The 17,891-nt window shown below is 43.4% G+C and overlaps 1 protein-coding gene across 4 annotated transcripts in view; it reads right to left on the reverse strand.

The window, feature by feature from the left end:
• Window positions 1-3,337: 3,337 nt before the first annotated feature.
• MLN (motilin) overlaps window positions 3,338-17,891 on the reverse strand; it is a 40,690-nt gene continuing 26,136 nt past the window's right edge. For 2 of the 4 annotated variants that reach the window (XM_075613095.1, XM_075613098.1), the window contains exons 2-6: window positions 13,936-14,066; window positions 13,529-13,675; window positions 4,944-5,045; window positions 4,079-4,187; window positions 3,338-3,428 (exon numbers count right to left, since the gene is read on the reverse strand). In XM_075613095.1, the coding sequence (XP_075469210.1) occupies window positions 4,083-4,187; window positions 4,944-5,045; window positions 13,529-13,645 (324 nt within the window). In that variant the 5' untranslated portion in view covers window positions 13,646-13,675; window positions 13,936-14,066 and the 3' untranslated portion in view covers window positions 3,338-3,428; window positions 4,079-4,082. Of the gene's footprint in view, window positions 3,429-4,078; window positions 4,188-4,943; window positions 5,046-13,528; window positions 13,676-13,935; window positions 15,956-17,891 lie in introns of all 4 variants that reach the window. The other 2 variants (XM_075613097.1, XM_075613096.1) reach the window with 2 other exon arrangements.

A 17,891-nucleotide genomic window follows, 5' to 3' on the forward strand; every position in this document is an offset into this window, starting at 1 on the left:
GTGTTGGATGTACTTGTGTGCTTTTACCTTTTTCCATGACGCTTTTAGTGTCCTACGTTTGTTGGTTCTTTGCCCTTTCCGAGCATCATATAGAGGGGGGGGAGAGGGGAGGGGATTGACAGGATTAAAAAAACACTCTAATGCGTTTTGCGCCGGATGGCGCTTTGTCAAACTCAGTGTTTTTTTAAATCCTGTCAATGTGCCAATAAACATATACTTTTTGTTCGTACTATCGACCTACCCATGGTGAGGTTTTTCGGCAGTGCACCACCACCTGTCTCTCTCATTCATCGCCTGATCCGGGCTGGAGCACGCCAACTACAGTTCACCCTGCAAGAGTACTTTAAAGCCCACTACTTATCGCTATTTCTCTCGATCACTTCAGATTTTACAGAGACTGCTTTTTTTGCTTGTACTGGATTTCATTGGAAGCACGCTCATGGAGTATGGACCAAAAAGATACTGTGAGTAAAACAACTTTTTTCAGTTTATTATTGGGGATACGGAACATTACTTCCTCAGGACAGAGGGTTCAAGTCAAGCTCTCTAAAGTGTGGGACTCGGGTTTAACGACGGATGGTCAGAGAGGTGGAGCCAGTGGGGATTTCAGAGATCTATCGCTCCCCCTCCCCTCCTCACCCTGCAGATACCAACACTTAATCTTTGAGCCGATAAATGTATCCAGCACACTGGGACATACTAAGTTGATGAACAGTACACTCTTATTTACAGTTACATATAATTATTCCATAGAGATCACAGCATACTACTGAAAATTGCTAAATTTTCTACAAATTATTATTGTCTACACATAACCGGAGAAAACTCTGAAGCACTGATTTTTGAACTGTTGGTTCTTTCTTTCACATACTTAAAGGTTTAATACGGGATAATATTCAGGAATACCTAATGGATAACAAAATTATTAGTAATAGTCAGCATGGATTTATGAAGGATAGATCATGCTAAACTAACCTTATTTGTTTCTTTGAGGAGGTAAGTAGGAATTTAGACCAGGGTAATGCAGTTGATGTGGAATACTTAGATTTTGCAAAGGCTTTTGATACAGTTCTACACAAGAGGTTGGTGTACAAAATTAAAAAAAATGGACTCAGTAATAATATATGCACCTGGATTGAAAACTGGTTAAAGGACAGACAACAGAGGGTTGTCATAAATGGAACTTTTTCAGGTTGGGCTAAAGTTGTGAGTGGAGTACCTCAGGGATCGGTACTGGGACCCCTGATTTTTAACTTGTTTATTAATTACCTTGAGGTTGGCTTCGAGAGCAAAGTCTCCATCTTTGCTGATGACACTAAATTGTGTAAGGTAATAAAATCAGAGCAGGATGTAGTTTCTCTCCAGAAGGACTTGGAGAGACTGGAAACGTGGGCAGGTAAATGGAAGATTCGGGTTAATACAGATACATTTGAGGTTATGCATTTGGGAAACAAGAATAAACAGGCGATTTCATAATTAAATGGGGCAAGATTAGGTAAACCGTTGATGGAGAAGTATTTACAGGGTAGGAGTGATTTTAGACAGCAGGTTTAGCAATAGTGCCCAAAGTCATGTAGTAGCTGCAATGGCAAATAAGATCTTATCGTGCATTAAACAGGAAAGAAAACATAATTATGCCACTGTATAAAGCATTATTAAGACCACCAAATTAATAAAGGGGATGGATAATCTGGTTTATGAGGAGAGGCTAGCTAAATTAGATTTATTTACATTAGAAAAGAGGATCTAAGAGGGGTTATGATAACTATATACAAATATATTCAGGGTCAATAAAAGGAGCTTTCAATAGAACTATTCATCCCAAGAGCAGTACAAAGGACATAGGGTCATACCTTAAAGTTGGGGGAAAGGAGATTTCACCCGCAACATATACAGGGATATACCAAATAATTAAACATGGGAAGGATGTTAATCCAGGTAGTAATCTGATTGCTATTATTGGAGTCAGGAAGGATTCCCTCCCAGCTTATGAGGCATCATTGGATAATGTTTCACTCGATGTGAACTCGATGGATAAATGTCTTTTTTCAACGCCATCTACTTTGTAATTATGTAACTGTACCTATTTAGCGGTTATGTACCTATTTTTTATATGGTAACAGATTTGAAAACAGGGCTGCCAACAGGGTGGGTATATGTATTGGGGGGATTGGGGGTATTTTTATATGTATCGGGTGGCTTGGGGGACTTTGTATATGTATTGGGCGTCTTGTGGGAATTTTTATATGTATTGGAGGGTGGGGGTCTTTTTTATATGTATTTAGGGTTGGGGTCTTTTTATATGTATTGTATTGAGGGGCTTGGGGGTATTTTTATATGTATTGGGGGAATTTGTATATGTATTGGGGGCTTGGGGGAATTTGTATATATATTGGGGGGCATGGGGGTATTTTTATATGTATTGGGGGAATTTGTATATGTATTGGGGGCTTGGGGGAATTTGTATATATATTGGGGGGCATGGGGGAATTTGTATATATATTGGGGGGCATGGGGGAATTTGTATATGTATTGGGGGCTTGGGGGAATTTGTATATATATTGGGGGGCATGGGGGAATTTTTATATGTATTGGGGGCTTGGGGGAATTTGTATATATATTGGGGGGCATGGGGGAATTTTTATATGTATTGGGGGACTTGGGGGTATTTTTATATGGGTTTGGGGTATTTTTATATGGGTTGGGATATTTTTTATATGTATTGGTATAGAGTTTTTTTACATTTTATATGATGTGTGTATATATATATATATATACACATTTTAAGTTATGGTGGGTGAAAAAGGCATCAAAAAACCTCCAACGTTAGCATATAGCCAATAAAGAATATCACTTGTGAGCACATTCACGTGTCTTAGACAGGTCTGCAACCCTGCGTTTCAACCATTATCGCCCAGCATACAGTGCTCCCACTGCAGCAAGGGATTCTGGGAAATGACATGCAAATGAGCACACAATGTGTCACCTTTTTTATAAGGCGAGTATTGACTTTTCAATATAACTTTATTGAAAAAAAACTTACCTTATAAACCTTTATACAGTATATACAAATCCAGAAATGCAAGTGTTTTATAAGTGAAATACTCTCTGCCTATAATGAATTGTGTGAGCTACCTGTGCTGAAGCAGGGATATCCTGAAAACCTGACCTTTTGGTGAATCACTCTCTCCCACTTACTCACATCAGCTGCCCTCTAATGCCCATAAGATGCTCCATATACTTTTAATAGGATCATTCTTTTACACACATCAGCTTCCCCACTCTCCCTCTGCTAACACTGTAGCCTGCCCCCCAAATGATGGGATCACCAGCAATTTCACTCAATCATTTTTATTAGGGTAAATAGCGAGTTTACGGGATTGACTATCACTCCGGCGCGTTCTTTACTGCCATCGAGCGTCGGTGACCTAAAGTGTTACAAAGAAACCCCATAAGACTCAATGATAAAAGGGTTAGACGCCCCCCTTTTTTCCTTTGTGTAGTATCTTTGGGTAAACTGAATAGCACAACTGCTAAAATTAATGTACAGTCACACAATGTGACACTTTACTCACTTTTTTTGTAGAAAAAAACTATTTTTCTCTTAATTAAAACAAACAAAATTCCAGGGAATATGATATGTTTAATTGGAAACCCCTAATTAGCTCACAAAATGTTTTTATTTATGTTTAATATTGTGTGTGTGTGTGTGTGTGTGTGTGTGTGTGTGTGTGTGTGTGTGTGTGTGTGTGTGTGTGTGTGTGTGTGTGTGTATATTTCTATTATTATAAAATGAGTATGCTATATTATATATATTTTTCAGTTATATTTATACATGTATATATATATACACACATATATATATCACTATTATACATTAAGTAGAAATAGCTGTGTTAGTCCAGTTGCACTATCACTATTATACACATTATTATAAAATATGATTATACTGTATATCTGTGTATGTACATATAAATTTCCAATTTAAGCAAATGTATTATTCTTATAGGGCCAGTCCCATGTAGAACCAAAGTGATCTAATGACAGTGACATGTCTAATGGGTATAAGAGGTCTTACTATCTTAGGGCTTTACAGGTCCCTCATTGAGAAGATTCTCGAGGATATCCCGATAAGTCTCCATCTGTCTGGAGTCCAGTCTCATCTCGAACTCCACGGGAGCCCTCAGCTGGGGAGAGACAAGAAAGACCACAATGCTGCATTTAAGGGCAGTACAGGGTATCACTGGCCACTCCCATATCTCAAGAAAGAGGCAAGAAGAGAGGTATGTGAGAGAGGAAGGAGGAAAAGGGGGAGAGAAAGATGTGGAAGATGTAAGAAGTAAGTTGGAAGAGAGCGGAAAGGGAGAAGTGAGAGAAAAAAAGGAGAGGGAAATGAGAGAGCAAGGAGATGCGGTGGTGAGAGAGAAAGGAGGGAGAGGTCACGAGAAAAGAGGGAGAGGTGGAAAGATAAGATGGAGAGGATGAAGGGGGGAGAAAGGAGAAACGAGAGAATGTGACAGAGAAAGGAGAGAAAGAAAGAGGTGTTAGAGATGGTGTGTGAGAGGAGTAAGAGGTGGATGTGTGGGAAGTAGAAGATGGGGTGTGAGAGGAGGAATAGAAAGGAGGGTAAGGGGAATACGAGAGGGATAGGAGGGTGACATGAGAAATAAAAGGAAGATGAGATGGGGAAAGAGAAGGGAGGAGAAGGGGGATGGGAAAAAGAAAGGAGGGAGAGGGGAAGGTGAGAGTAGGGAGTGAGGGGGAAATTACAGAAAAAGGAGGGAGAAGAGAAGGTGAGAAAAAGGAGTGAGAGGGGAAGGCGACAGAGAAAGGAGGGATAGGGGGACCTTAAAGTAAAAGAAGGGACAGGGGGAGCTGAGAGAGAAAGGACGGAGAGGGATTCCTGGGTAAGGGTGGTTGGGAGAGACACCAAAAGCACCCACCCGTATTACGTCCTCCTCCAGCCCCCCCAGTCCCCGGAGCTCCCCTCCCTCTGATCTCTGCTGCACAGATTTCTTCAACGCTTTGTTCCTTTCCCATTCTTTCTGTAGGGTAAAGACAGGGAGCCATATTAGTTTAACCCCTTATCTGCAAGACTGCCAATCTAAAATACCTCTCTATTACTCCAAATAATTCCCCCCTATAACTTGTCCAATTGCTTCATATATAACTTCTTTCCGTCACTCCTCCTATTGCTCCCTATACTGTAACTGCTCCTATTGCAACATATAACCACTCCCTATAACTCCTCCTATTACCCCAAATAGTTACATAGTAGATAAGGTTGAAAAAAGTCATATGTCCATCAAGTTTAACCTATGCCAAATTTAGACGACAGATACTCTATCCTATATCCCTACTTACAGTATAGTGATCCAGAGTAAGGCAAACAAAAAAACCTAGTGACATATCATCCAATGATATCTCATAAGGGGAAAAATCATCCTGACTCCAAGAATTGGCAATCAGATTACTCCCTGGATCAACATCCTTCCCATGTTTACAGTACTTATTTGGTATCTCCCTGTATACCCTTCCTTTCTAATAAGATGTTTTAACATTCCTTATAATTCTGGTACGATGCCTCCGTCCCGTATGACTTCAATAATCTAAACGCCTGCCTCTTCTTTTCTATTTCCTCCCCTACCTGTTTATTTAGCCGCATTGGTTTAGACTGACTTATTTTATACTTATTACCCAAGGGTATACACTGATGAGTGTGCTTTTCTAACAAGGTTTTAAAGACTGCACATTTATCTTCCAGATTTTTCCCTGCAAAAACATCATCCCAATTTATTCATTGTAGATTAGTCCTCAATTTATTAAAATCTGCCTTTCTAAAGTTTAAGATCTTTGTTAAACCCCAGTAATCTGTTTTTTGATAATTTATTTGAAATGAGACCATGTTATGATCACTATTACCCAAATGTTCCCGGACTTCAATATTTGTTATTACTTTACATTGCTTGCTATTACCAAATCCAGTATTACCCCTCTTGTGATTGGTTCTTCAATAATTTGGGTCATATCATTGTCTTTAAGCACCCCCAAAAACCTCTTTCCTTTTGTTGTATTGCTAATCTCATTACCCCAGTCTATGAGGCCTAGTCTAGTGGTTTAGATAAGCGACTTATCGCAAATATTTGCAAGTATAGCTATTCAGAAAGCTCCCACCCGACATACCAAACTCGCTCGAGAAGTGCTTCTTCCCGATTGGTTGCGCTCCTGCACAGAAAAACCATACGAGAGCTCCAAAAATGCTCCAACTCACACTTTTTGGCAAATCGAGCTATTCTAGTAGCTCTGAGATCACAATTCGCACATTCTCATCTTGCCACCCTGAAATAAAAACAAGCATTTGCCAAAAATACATTGCTTGTCACTGTGCTTATCTATACCCTGGAAGGGGCATAGATAAACACAATGCCAGTCAATGGGCATCCTAAAAAAATACCCAATTAAATAAAATACAATCAGTGTGTTTCTTACCTTTGCCGGGATGAACATTCACCCTTCCTCGTCCCACTGCAGCACCAACTCTTGACCTGCGACGCAATGATCCTCAACAGCCTGATGCGCAGAAGTCCATGATCTTCTGTTGATTGCAAAGGAGGCCGGTTGAGTAGTATTGTTTCCTTTCTTTTCTTCCTTCTTTTCTTCTTCTCTCCTTTGTAATCCAAGTGGTCCTGTAGATGTTGACCCGATGGCTTCTTGGGCTCAAATGAGACTTGACAGACCTTATAAAAGGCCTGTGATGTCACATTTGAGTGACAAATGGTACACCCCCCAATCCGATTGGATGATGTACCATGTGACGGCTTCCAATTTTTTTCATGATGTGACATCATCTTAAAGGGAGAGGAAGCCAGGCAATCAGGAAGGATATTTCTCCCTCCCTTTAAGAGGATGTCACTTCAGACAAAAAAATGGAAGCCATCACATGGTAGACCCATTAATCAGATTAGTAGAGATAATGTACCATGTGATGCCTTTCCTTTTTTGGAGTGATGTGACATCATCAAAAATGGAGGGAGGCATGCTACCTGATCAGCTATCTTCCCTCCCAATCCAATTGATGGGTCTATCATGTGATGGCTTCCATTTTTTTTCTGAAGTGACGTCATCTTAAAGGGATATCCTTCCTGATTGGCTGGTTTCTCTCCCTTTAAGATGATGTAACATCATGAAACAAAAGGGAAGCTGTCACATGGTATATCATCCAATCGGATTGGGGGTGTACAATTTCTCAATCAAATGTGGCATCACAGGCCTTATATAAGGTCTGTCACGTCTAATTTAGCCCAAGAAGCAGTCGGATCAACATCTACTGCAGGGGAGCGCAAACGTTTGGAGCTGCGCCCCCCTGTCTGCTCCCCCTCGCTCTCGCGCCCCCCTTACCTTGTTTGGCGGCATCAAATGACGCCGCGGGGGCACATGATGTGATGTCACATGACTCCATTGCCACGGAGCCGGACGTGTGATGTCACTCTGCATGACACTGAGGTGCCATATGATGCCGCATTGCCATGGCGACGTGACACAGCAATTCTTCTGAATCCCGGTAAGTGAGTTGCAGAGGCCTCACGCGATCCACCGGCATTTAATTTAATTGCCTTCGGGGAAGAGCGCGGGGCCTCTGCAACCACCCGCACACACCCCAAAAAATCCCGCACCACCCACTTTGCGCACCGCTGATCTACTGGACCAATTAGATTACAAAAGGAGAGAAGGAAGAAAAGAAAGGAAACAAGACTACTCACCCGAGCCTCCTGTGCAATCAACATAGGATCGTGGACTTCTGCGCATCAGGCTGCTGAAGACCATTGCATTGCGGGTCAAGATTTGGTGCTGCAGTTTGACGAAGGAAGGGTGAATGTTCATCCCGGCAAAGATAAGAAACACATTGATTGTATTTTATTTAATTGTGTGTTGTTTTTTTAGGATGCCCATTGACTGGCAATGTGTTTATCTACGCCCCTTTCAGGGTATGGATAAGCACAGTGACAAGCTATGCATTTTTGGACAAATGCTTTTTTTTAAATGTCATTGTCGTGTATTTTATTTGGTGCTTGTTTTTTTTAGCTTGCCCACTCATTGCCATTGTGACAATCCATGCCCATATTGTGGGTATGGTTTACCACCATCACAATCAATGGGTTTATTGGCAAGTGTATTGTATTGTCATGGCAATGTTATTTTATTGTGTATTTCTTTTGTTTTGCAAACAAAAGGGCAAACGTGCTCTTAGCCAATTTTGGCTACTAGAGCCTTTGCCCATTTGTATGTGTGGTGAGGGCGGTAGAGAGTAATTAAGGGGTTAGTGGCCTCTGGTTAGTTTATTTTAATGTTGCTGCCCACGGAAGACGAGGAGGACGGAGATGAGGACGAAGGCCTTCATCCTGGCAGGGGTAAGTACAACTGTGAGGGAGTATACAAGAGGTTAAAAAACTCTCACTTTAGCAGACCAAAAGAACCACATCCCAGCTGGCAGGTTTGCTAGCTGATTGGAAAGGGGAGGTTTAAAAGGAAGACAGCAGATTTCTTCCAGGCTGTCATTTTGCTCTCAACCTGTGAGGAAGCAGGTTGCAGAGAGCCTGGCTGAGGGGAGAGCCTGGCTGAGGGGAGAGCCTGGCTGAGGGGAGAGCCTGGCCGAGGGGAGAGCCTGGCCGAGGGGAGAGCCTGGCCGAGGGGAGAGCCTGGCCGAGGGGAGAGCCTGGCCGAGGGGAGAGCCTGGCCGAGGGGAGAGCCTGGCCGAGGGGAGAGCCTGGCCGAGGGGAGAGCCTGGCCGAGGGGAGAGCCTGGCCGAGGGGAGAGCCTGGCCGAGGGGAGAGCCTGGCCGAGGGGAGAGCCTGGCTGAGGGGAGATAGTGAAATGGCAAAAGCGCTCAAATGCCTGGCCAATGATGATATAATGCCAGAACCAACATCCAAAGGAAATCCGTAATCACAAATATAGAGTATTGATAATGCAACAACAATAATGGGTACAGTCCTCCTGAAGACAGGTAGTGGGTAGTACAAGCCCACCCACAATCAATCTCATTGGTAGGTTCCCCTTAGTTAGCAAAAGTACTCACGTTCCTTGGTGTGGCTGGCTGTGCAGCTTCCAATGCTGGTATGCCGGAGTAAAAAATTGGGAGGAGCGCACGAACCGAATGGAGCAGGAAAGGACCCAGAATCAACATATATAAAAAGGGTACTTTATTGTGTCATGAGACCCATCCAACGCGTTTCGAACATCACAGCGTTCTTTCCTGCTCCATTCGGTTTGTGCGCTCCTCCCAATTTTACACATGGCTGAGGGGAGAGCCTGGCTGAGGGGAGAGCCTGGCTGAGGGGAGAGCCTGGCTGAGGGGAGAGCCTGGCTGAGGGGAGAGCCTTAACTCCCTGTTGTGTGCCTGGAACTAAGGACTATTGTTTTTGTTGCAGACTGATGCCATTTACCTTCATTGCTTTATTCTCTGTGCAACTACAACCTGCTTCCCTGGTAAGGGAAATAAAGCACTTTTCATTGCAAGAAAGTGGTGTGTAAGCTCTTTTCTGACCATACCGACAAGGCCACTCAGTCACAACAACTTTAATTTACTTTATGCTGGCTGGGCAATGTTCTATTTTTAATGGTCAAATATGCTATTATCCAGATATGGACAATAGGGATTTTTGCCCATTACTGTACTGTATGTGTTGGGGGCGGGGGGGAGGGTTGTTGGGGGTAGAGTGGGTGGGTAGTAGGGTGACCATTCATTGCCATTGAGGTTATCTTTGCTCCCATTGAGGACATAGGTAACCACACTGGCAATCAATGGGTGTATTGGTGTTTGTATTGTATTTTAATGTTTATTGGGGGCAGGTGAAGGGGGTAGTTTCCCCGGGGTGGGTGGTTAGGCCTCTCAGGTGGTTAGCAGGAGGGGTTAACCGCTTCATTACCTTAGCGGTAGTAACCGCTTAGGTAATGAAGGAGTTACCTCCTCCCGGCAACCTTCCGGTAGGCCTAACCACCCACCCCGGGGAAACTACCACCTTCATCCACCCCCTCGACCCCCAACAAACAAGTTAGTCTAGTTTAACCCCTTCATTCCCTTAGCGGCTAGCCACTAAGGTAAATAAGTTGTTTATATTTTAATAACACAGTATTAAAGCAGGGGGTCTCCGGAGCTGACCCGCATTAATTTCAGCCTTGGAGACTTCCTGCTTCCCGAGTTACAGGCCCCATGGGGTGCCGGTATCCCCACAAAGTTTAAATCTCCTGGTCACGTGACGCGGGAGATTGAAATAATGCGGGGAGATACCCGCACCCCATACCGGGCCTGTAACTCAGGAAGCAGGGGTCCCCAAGGCTGAAACTAATGCGGCTCTGCTCCGGAGACCCCCTGCTTCAATACTGTGTTATTAAAATAAAATAAAAACAGTGCGATCGCCTGTAAGAGCTGTGCAGGGAGATGCAGCTCTCTCTGTGCAGGGAGATCGCCTATAAGAGCTGTGCAGGGAGATGCAGCTCTCTCTGTGCAGGGAGATCGCCTGTAAGAGCTGTGCAGGGAGATGCAGCTCTCTCTGTGCAGGGAGATCGCCTGTAAGAGCTGTGCAGGGAGATGCAGCTCTCTCTGTGCAGGGAGATCGCCTGTAAGAGCTGTGCAGGGAGATGCAGCTCTCTCTGTGCAGGGAGATCGCCTGTAAGAGCTGTGCAGGGAGATGCAGCTCTCTCTGTGCAGGGAGATCACCTGTAAGAGCTGTGCAGGGAGATGCAGCTCTCTCTGTGCAGGGAGATCGCCTATAAGAGCTGTGCAGGGAGATGCAGCTCTCTCTGTGCAGGGAGATCGCCTGTAAGAGCTGTGCAGGGAGATGCAGCTCTCTCTGTGCAGGGAGATCGCCTGTAAGAGCTGTGCAGGGAGATGCAGCTCTCTCTTTGCAGGGAGATGCAGCTCTCTCTGTGCAGGGAGATCGCCTGTAAGAGCTGTGCAGGGAGATGCAGCTCTCTCTGTGCAGGGAGATCACCTGTAAGAGCTGTGCAGGGAGATGCAGCTCTCTCTGTTCAGGGAGATCGCCTGTTAGAGCTGTGCAGGGAGATGCAGCTCTCTCTGTGCAGGCAGATCACAGCGGTAGAACTTAGAAAAAGGCTGAGATAAGGACACTGCTATCCCGAAGCGGTATTGGCATTTTCCTACCTCACGGTTTCTGACTTGCGATAACTCTTTCTGAATACCGTGATAACACCAATGTCAGACTGTGAGGTAGGGTCGTGCCCAAACTTTCATGGTAACATCAAAGCTACTAAATTAGGCCCCTATGTCAGGATAATTAAAATCACCCATTATGCAAACATGACCTCGTTTTGATGCCTTCTCCATTTGCAAAAGTATTTTAGCTTCCTCAATCTCACAGATATTTTGTGCTTTAGAGCATATCCCTTCAAAGATTTTCTTTGTACTTTTACCTCCACTGCTAATTTCTATCCATAAGGGTTTCAACATTTTCATCATTCCCTTCATAAACACCTTCCCTTATAATATGTTTTAGATCCGGTTTAACATATAAACATACTCCACCTCCTCTTCTATTTGCTCGATCCTTTCTGAAAGGGGAATAACCCTCTGAATGAACTGCCCAGTCATGAGTTTCATCCCACCATGTTTCAGTAATGCCTATGATATTATACTGCTCCTTTGTATCTATTAATGCAAGCTCCCCCATTTTATCTGTCAGGCTTCGTGTATTAGCAAGCATGCATTTAAGTTTTTTTTTCAGTCTGTACTATTATCTACAGTACTGTATGTCCCATTATATACCTTGCCTTATAGCTCCTTCTATTGCTTCATATAACAACTCCCTATAGCTTCTCCTATTACTTCATATAAGCGCTTCCTATAACTCTTCCTATTGATCTATATAACTACTCCCTATAACTCATATTTCTTCATATAACCACTCCCTATAAATCTTCCTACTGCTTCATATAACAACTCCCTATAGCTTCTCCTATTGCTTCATATAAGCGCTTCCTATAACTCTTCCTATTGCTTCATATAACCACTCCCTATAACTTCTATTGCGTCATATAACCGCTCCCTATAACTCTTCTTACTGCTTCATATAACAACTCCCTATAGCTTCTCCTATTGCTTCATATAACCACTCCCTATAACTCTTCCTACTGCTCTATATAACCACGCCCTAAAACTCCTATTGCTTCATATAACACCTCCCTATAACTTCTCCTATTGCTTCACCAAAACCGTTTATTGCCCCTATAACAGGGGCGCACAAACTTCTTGAGCTGCGGCCCCCTTCCCGGGAGCCGCAGCATTTGCGCCCCCCTCTCCCAATGGCTCGGCGTCAAATGACGTAGCAGGTCATTTGACGTTACATCACGTGACCCCATCGCGTCATTTGACGAGGTTGCCATGGCGACGTGTGACGTCACATAACCCCGCGGTGTCAAATGACCCGGCAGAAGACCCGGCTGGCAGCAGGTAAGTCAGTTACAGAGGCCTTAATTTAAATGCCGTGGGGAAGAGAGCATGGCCTCTGTTACCGCTCACGCCCCCCCCCTAGAAATTCTCCCGCCCCCCCAGTTTGCGCACCACTGCTCTATAACTCCTCCTATTACCCTATATAACCGCTCCCTACAACTCTTATTGCTTTATATAACCGCTTCCTATAACATCTCCCAGTGCTCTATAAAACCGCTCCATATAACTTCTCCCAGTGCCCCATATAACCAGTCCTTATAACTCCTCCTTTTGCCCCATATAAGGGGAGCGTAATCTGTTTCCCCTGTGCCCCCATGCCGGCTGTCCTGCTCTCCGCGCGCGCCCCCCTCCCTCCCTCCTCCTAACCGTGGTTCCCAGCGTCTGGGCATCATGACGTTACATTGCCATAGCAACGCAACGTCACATGACCCGGCGGCATCATTTGACGCTGCGTTGCCATGGCGATACGTCTCCAGATGCCGGCTGAACCACGATAAGTAAGGTTAGAGAGGCCTTCCCCGGCACTTAATTTAAGCGCCTTCGGGAAGCGCGCGGGGCCTCTGTAAACCCCGCGCCCCCCGCAGTTAATCCCCCAGTTTGTGCACCGCTGCCCTATATAACTGTAATCCCTGGTAAGGTGTATACAACACACACTCACACCGCCCCTGTCATCCACAAGACGGGACACAGTATGGTTATATATATATATATATATATATATATATATATACATATATATATATATATATATATATATATATATATATATATATATATATATATGAGGAAGGTCTCCCTGTGGGACCGAAACGTTGGCATTTGTGTAACAGTATGTTTTGAATACATCTTTTTTTGGACTATCCCTTGCTGTATGCTGTCTCCTTTATTAGTTCACGGACTGGTAACTATGATATATATATATATATATATATATATATATATATATATATATATATATATATATATATATATATATATACATACATACCTACCTACATACATACACACACACACACACACACACACACACACACACACACACTTATAGGGTCACTGTTATACCTGCATCTCACGTGCTTGGCTGTGGGAGAAAAAAGGTTGGAGTCCCCGAGTCTTCTCAGCCAACATGCAGAGTCCATAAATCACCAGTAGAGTGGAGACAGCTGCACGGGAGGCCATCCTGTACCTACAGCTGGAACTGAATGGGGTCTGTGTCATATAGAGGAATAGGACGTTTAGGAGGAGTTATTGGGATATGTTATATGAAGGCATAGTTATATGGAGTGGTTAAATAGAGCTATAGAGGAGTTATAGGGAGCTGTTATGTGGGGCAATAGGAGAAGTTATAGAGAAGTTATAGAGAGCAATAATATAGGGCAATAGGAGGAGTTACAAGATGTTATATGGAGCAACTGGAAAAGTTATAGGGGAGAGGGGTGTCAGATTCTGTATTATAATAGGTTACTCACCTATCCGGTGCTCTGGAAGGTCTGGGGTGAGTCTGTTCGCTGTGAGTCTGTCTGTCCTGTCATCGCTCTACCTTATATAAGGGATGCTCAGCGGGGCAGCTGTGGGATGGGACACGTAGATTTCTGGGGCCCTTGGAAACAGAATCAGTTTTATAGCTCTGTAGATAATGTCAGAATGTGGAGAGCAGAGGGATTCTTCAGAGCCCCGGTTACTGCCCTGCTATAAGAATAACACCCTTTATAGGAATATCTCATATCCCTGACTACTATCTGTTATAAGAACACCCCCTTTATAAGAATATCATTTCTCAGTCCTGACTACTATCCCCTATTATAAGAACACCCCCTTTGTATGGACAGGCCCTGCAGACTAGATGGGGTGAAGCCCTCATATGAACACCCCCCTTATTAAACAATATCAAAGACCCTGCAGAATATATACAAAGTTAAGGAGTTTCTGATCCTGCAGACTGGGGAGAGATTGAAGGGTTACTTGTCACACCGATCTGGAGCACTTTACAGGGTTGCAGTTAATGTTTTTCCAGTGAACTAATAGGAATATCTGAATGGCTGAGTATTCTGTGAAATGTATTGATGGGTTAAGGGATAAATTCCCCGGTAACTGTGAGGATTTCTGACTCTTATTTATTGCTCTTTTATCATCTACCATCGCGGCCATAAACCCACAGAAAGCATCAGATCACTTCTAAAAGGTCTCATTATCGGTCATCTGCAGAGTTGCACTCCTATAACTATTTATAATACAAACTTGCAGAGTATCACTACTATTATATCTGTCTATCTCGGGCTCTAGCGCTAACCCCTTGGATGTCACCTGTGCGGTCCCGCAAGGCTCTGTTCTTGGGCCCCTACTCTTTTCAGTCTTCATACATGAGCTTGTAAGGGAGCTTTAAAACACATGTATGCGGATGACGCAACCTTATATACAGTACACACAGCCCTAGCCTGTCTGACCTTGGACATGTACTTCAATCTGATTGTTCCAGACTTCAATACTGGATTTACCACCAAAAAAATGTTTTTAAACACAGACAAAACTGTAACTATGGTATTTGAGACTAAGGCAAAAGCTACCAATTATGGAACTACAGATAAAAACCAACTCTAACACTATTCTAGCCTCTGTCACTAGTTTTAAATATCTGGGCACATGGCTTGACTCCCATTTAACAATTTGTATTTCAATTCAGGTAATTCTCAAACATCCTACTGAGAGTTTAAGTGTGCGAATTATATTTCTTACCCAAGGCTATTTCCAGTGGTTTGGTTATGTTATAGGAATATTTCATTAAACGATCTAACTATTATTATCTTTTCTCCAAATATACATACTTGGACATGGTCCAGACTCTATTATGCCTATATACATCTCTTAGCTCTATTTTTACAATTGATCTTTGCTATATAAATTGAAATCTCAAATCAAGATATACCGGTAGATGTATGAAGGACCTTTAAAAATGTATTCAAATTATGTTAACCAGGGACCTCAATTTGTGTTTTATGATATATACATATTGTGATGCCCACACCACGTTGCAGTCTCTTTCGTCCCAATTTAAGGCCAGAAACACTGCATTTTCTATGTAGGGGTTTATTTACAGGGATTAAATCATACAACAGGCCCACCGTCCCTTTAAGAAAACCAAATAATAAAATCAAATCCTATTCCCGTTAGGGAAACTGACTTTTCTTCTGCCCTCTCTAAAGACCACTGGCCAACTATACTGGTTCCTAGCTAAAACATGCCCTGGCATATGCAACAATCTACACAGTCTTTGCACACGGCAATAACAAAGGGTTTTTGCTTATCTGGTTGTAAGTCCTCCAGAGCAGACGTCACTGCTTCAGCACAGGCTTTGTCGTCCTTTCCTTCTTAGGGGAACTCGGTCCCACATGAGCCCAGAGAAACACTCCTTGTAGGTTCCTCTGTAACCAGCTTTCGCAGCTGGGAAGCACTCCTATCTCCCCCTTTCTCTGGGGAAAACAGTCTCTCTCTCTGCATGGTAAGGAAGGGAAAAAGGAAATGACGCGGCGGTCACAGCTCCTCCAATCAGCCTCACGCAAGTGAAAAAATAAAAAACTTTATTAGTTATGCAACATGAACAACAGCAAGTGAACACTCTGACGCGTTTCGTCTGGGATCAGACTTTTTCAAAGAGTATTTTGGGCATTTCCTACGAGGTGCCCAGCTGTACTTCTACCGAGTTATACCCCCCACCCTGTAGTAGTCTACAAATGGATGAAATTTATTGTTTATGTCTTAAGAAGTGATGTCTTCCTCCTCATGTTCTATGGACTGAAAAACAGCCTTGGTTTTAGTAGCCCCAGGGATACAAGGGGGTCATTCCCCAATATTTTTCTATATCTCTCTCTGCATGGCATCACTCTGTGTTTGCCTTAAACACTTCCTTATTTACTGAGGGAGTCCATCTTGATTAATTAGCCAGCAGGTGAACAGCTATTCCAGAGAGGATTAACTCTGTGTGCTTCAAAATTCCTATAGCTGCCCTATTCAGAACCTAGAGGACAGTGATGATATCACAATATGTTTGATATATACATTTTTATACATATGATTTTTATGTTTATCTTTCTTCTGATACAACAACTGGCTATTGGATTTATAGTTATTTATTTATCTTTATGTTTTATTGTTATGTTTCTTTGTATTAGTTGATTGTATGATTCATGTCTCTTTTATTCATTTTCTTTGGTCTTTTTTGTTTTTATTTGAAAGAATGTATCATGTGTCTTCCGGCACTTGTTTGTGTACTGGTAGCCAGGGTTACCGCCCCCGCTGCGTCATCATAGGTCGTCCGTGATCTCTCTTCACCACGGGGGACTTGTTGAGTGACGTTTGGGGGTGGAGCACCAGGCGGCCAATCGCTACAAGTGCCGGTACACTCGAGGAGAACACTACTCTTTCACCAAATGCCTTCCAGCACGAAACGCGTCAGAGGTTCTCCTCGAGGTTCCTGCAGTTTTTGTATGGGGTAGTGACTTCAACAAAGTAATTTTTTCAGTGACCCGGTAGCATCAGCTTGTTTTTGGCATGTCCACGAACGCAGTACACAGCTGCATCTTCCTGTATGGGAGAATCCTTCAATGTTGTATTTTTAATGGGCAAATGCACTATTATCCATATCTGGATAATAGGAATGTTGCCCCTTACTGTACTGTATGTGTTGGTGTTGGGGAGGAGGGAGGGAGGGGCAGGGGTTGTATTGATTTTAATGTATTGCACTGTAATGTTTTTTTTTAATGGGGAAAAGCACTATTGGCCTTCTTTGGTTAATAGATCTTTTACACATTCCGGTGTGGTGTTTGTGGTACAGGGGGTGGGTGAAGGGGGTAGTTGCCCCAGGATGGTGTTTATGCCTTGTGGAAGGGTAGTGCGAGGGATTAACCCCTTGATTACCTTGGCAGTTATAACTGCTAAGGTAATGAAGTGGTTAACTTCTACTGCCACCCTCCCACATAGCCTTAACAGCCACCGTGGGGCAACTAGAAGCTTCATCCACCTCCTGTACCAACAACAAATCAGTGCCTGCTATTTAACCCTTTCATTACCTTAGCGGTTAGCCGAGTAAGGTAATGAAACTGGCTGCAATTTTATTTTTAATGCATATGATTGATACCGGAGACCCGTAGGAACCCCTGGGGACTCATGGGCCCCCCCCGGATATGCAGGGGCCTGCGGGAACCCCAAGATCTCCGGAGGTCCCCGCTGGACTCCGGTATCAATCGTAAGCAGTAAAAATAAAAGAAACTCCTTTTATGCATCTTGCAGTTCTTCTAGCGCCAGACCTTACTTGGCGAGAAAAGATTGCAAGTTTTTATAGTACTATATGCATATCACAGTTTAGTGAATAGCAGTTTCTGGCAAAAAAAAATTGATTTCGGGCATTTTTTGGCTTACTGCACGGCTTGTT

The sequence above is a fragment of the Ascaphus truei genome, chromosome 9 (assembly GCF_040206685.1).
Source record: "Ascaphus truei isolate aAscTru1 chromosome 9, aAscTru1.hap1, whole genome shotgun sequence".
NCBI classification, from domain to species: Eukaryota; Metazoa; Chordata; class Amphibia; order Anura; family Ascaphidae; genus Ascaphus; species Ascaphus truei.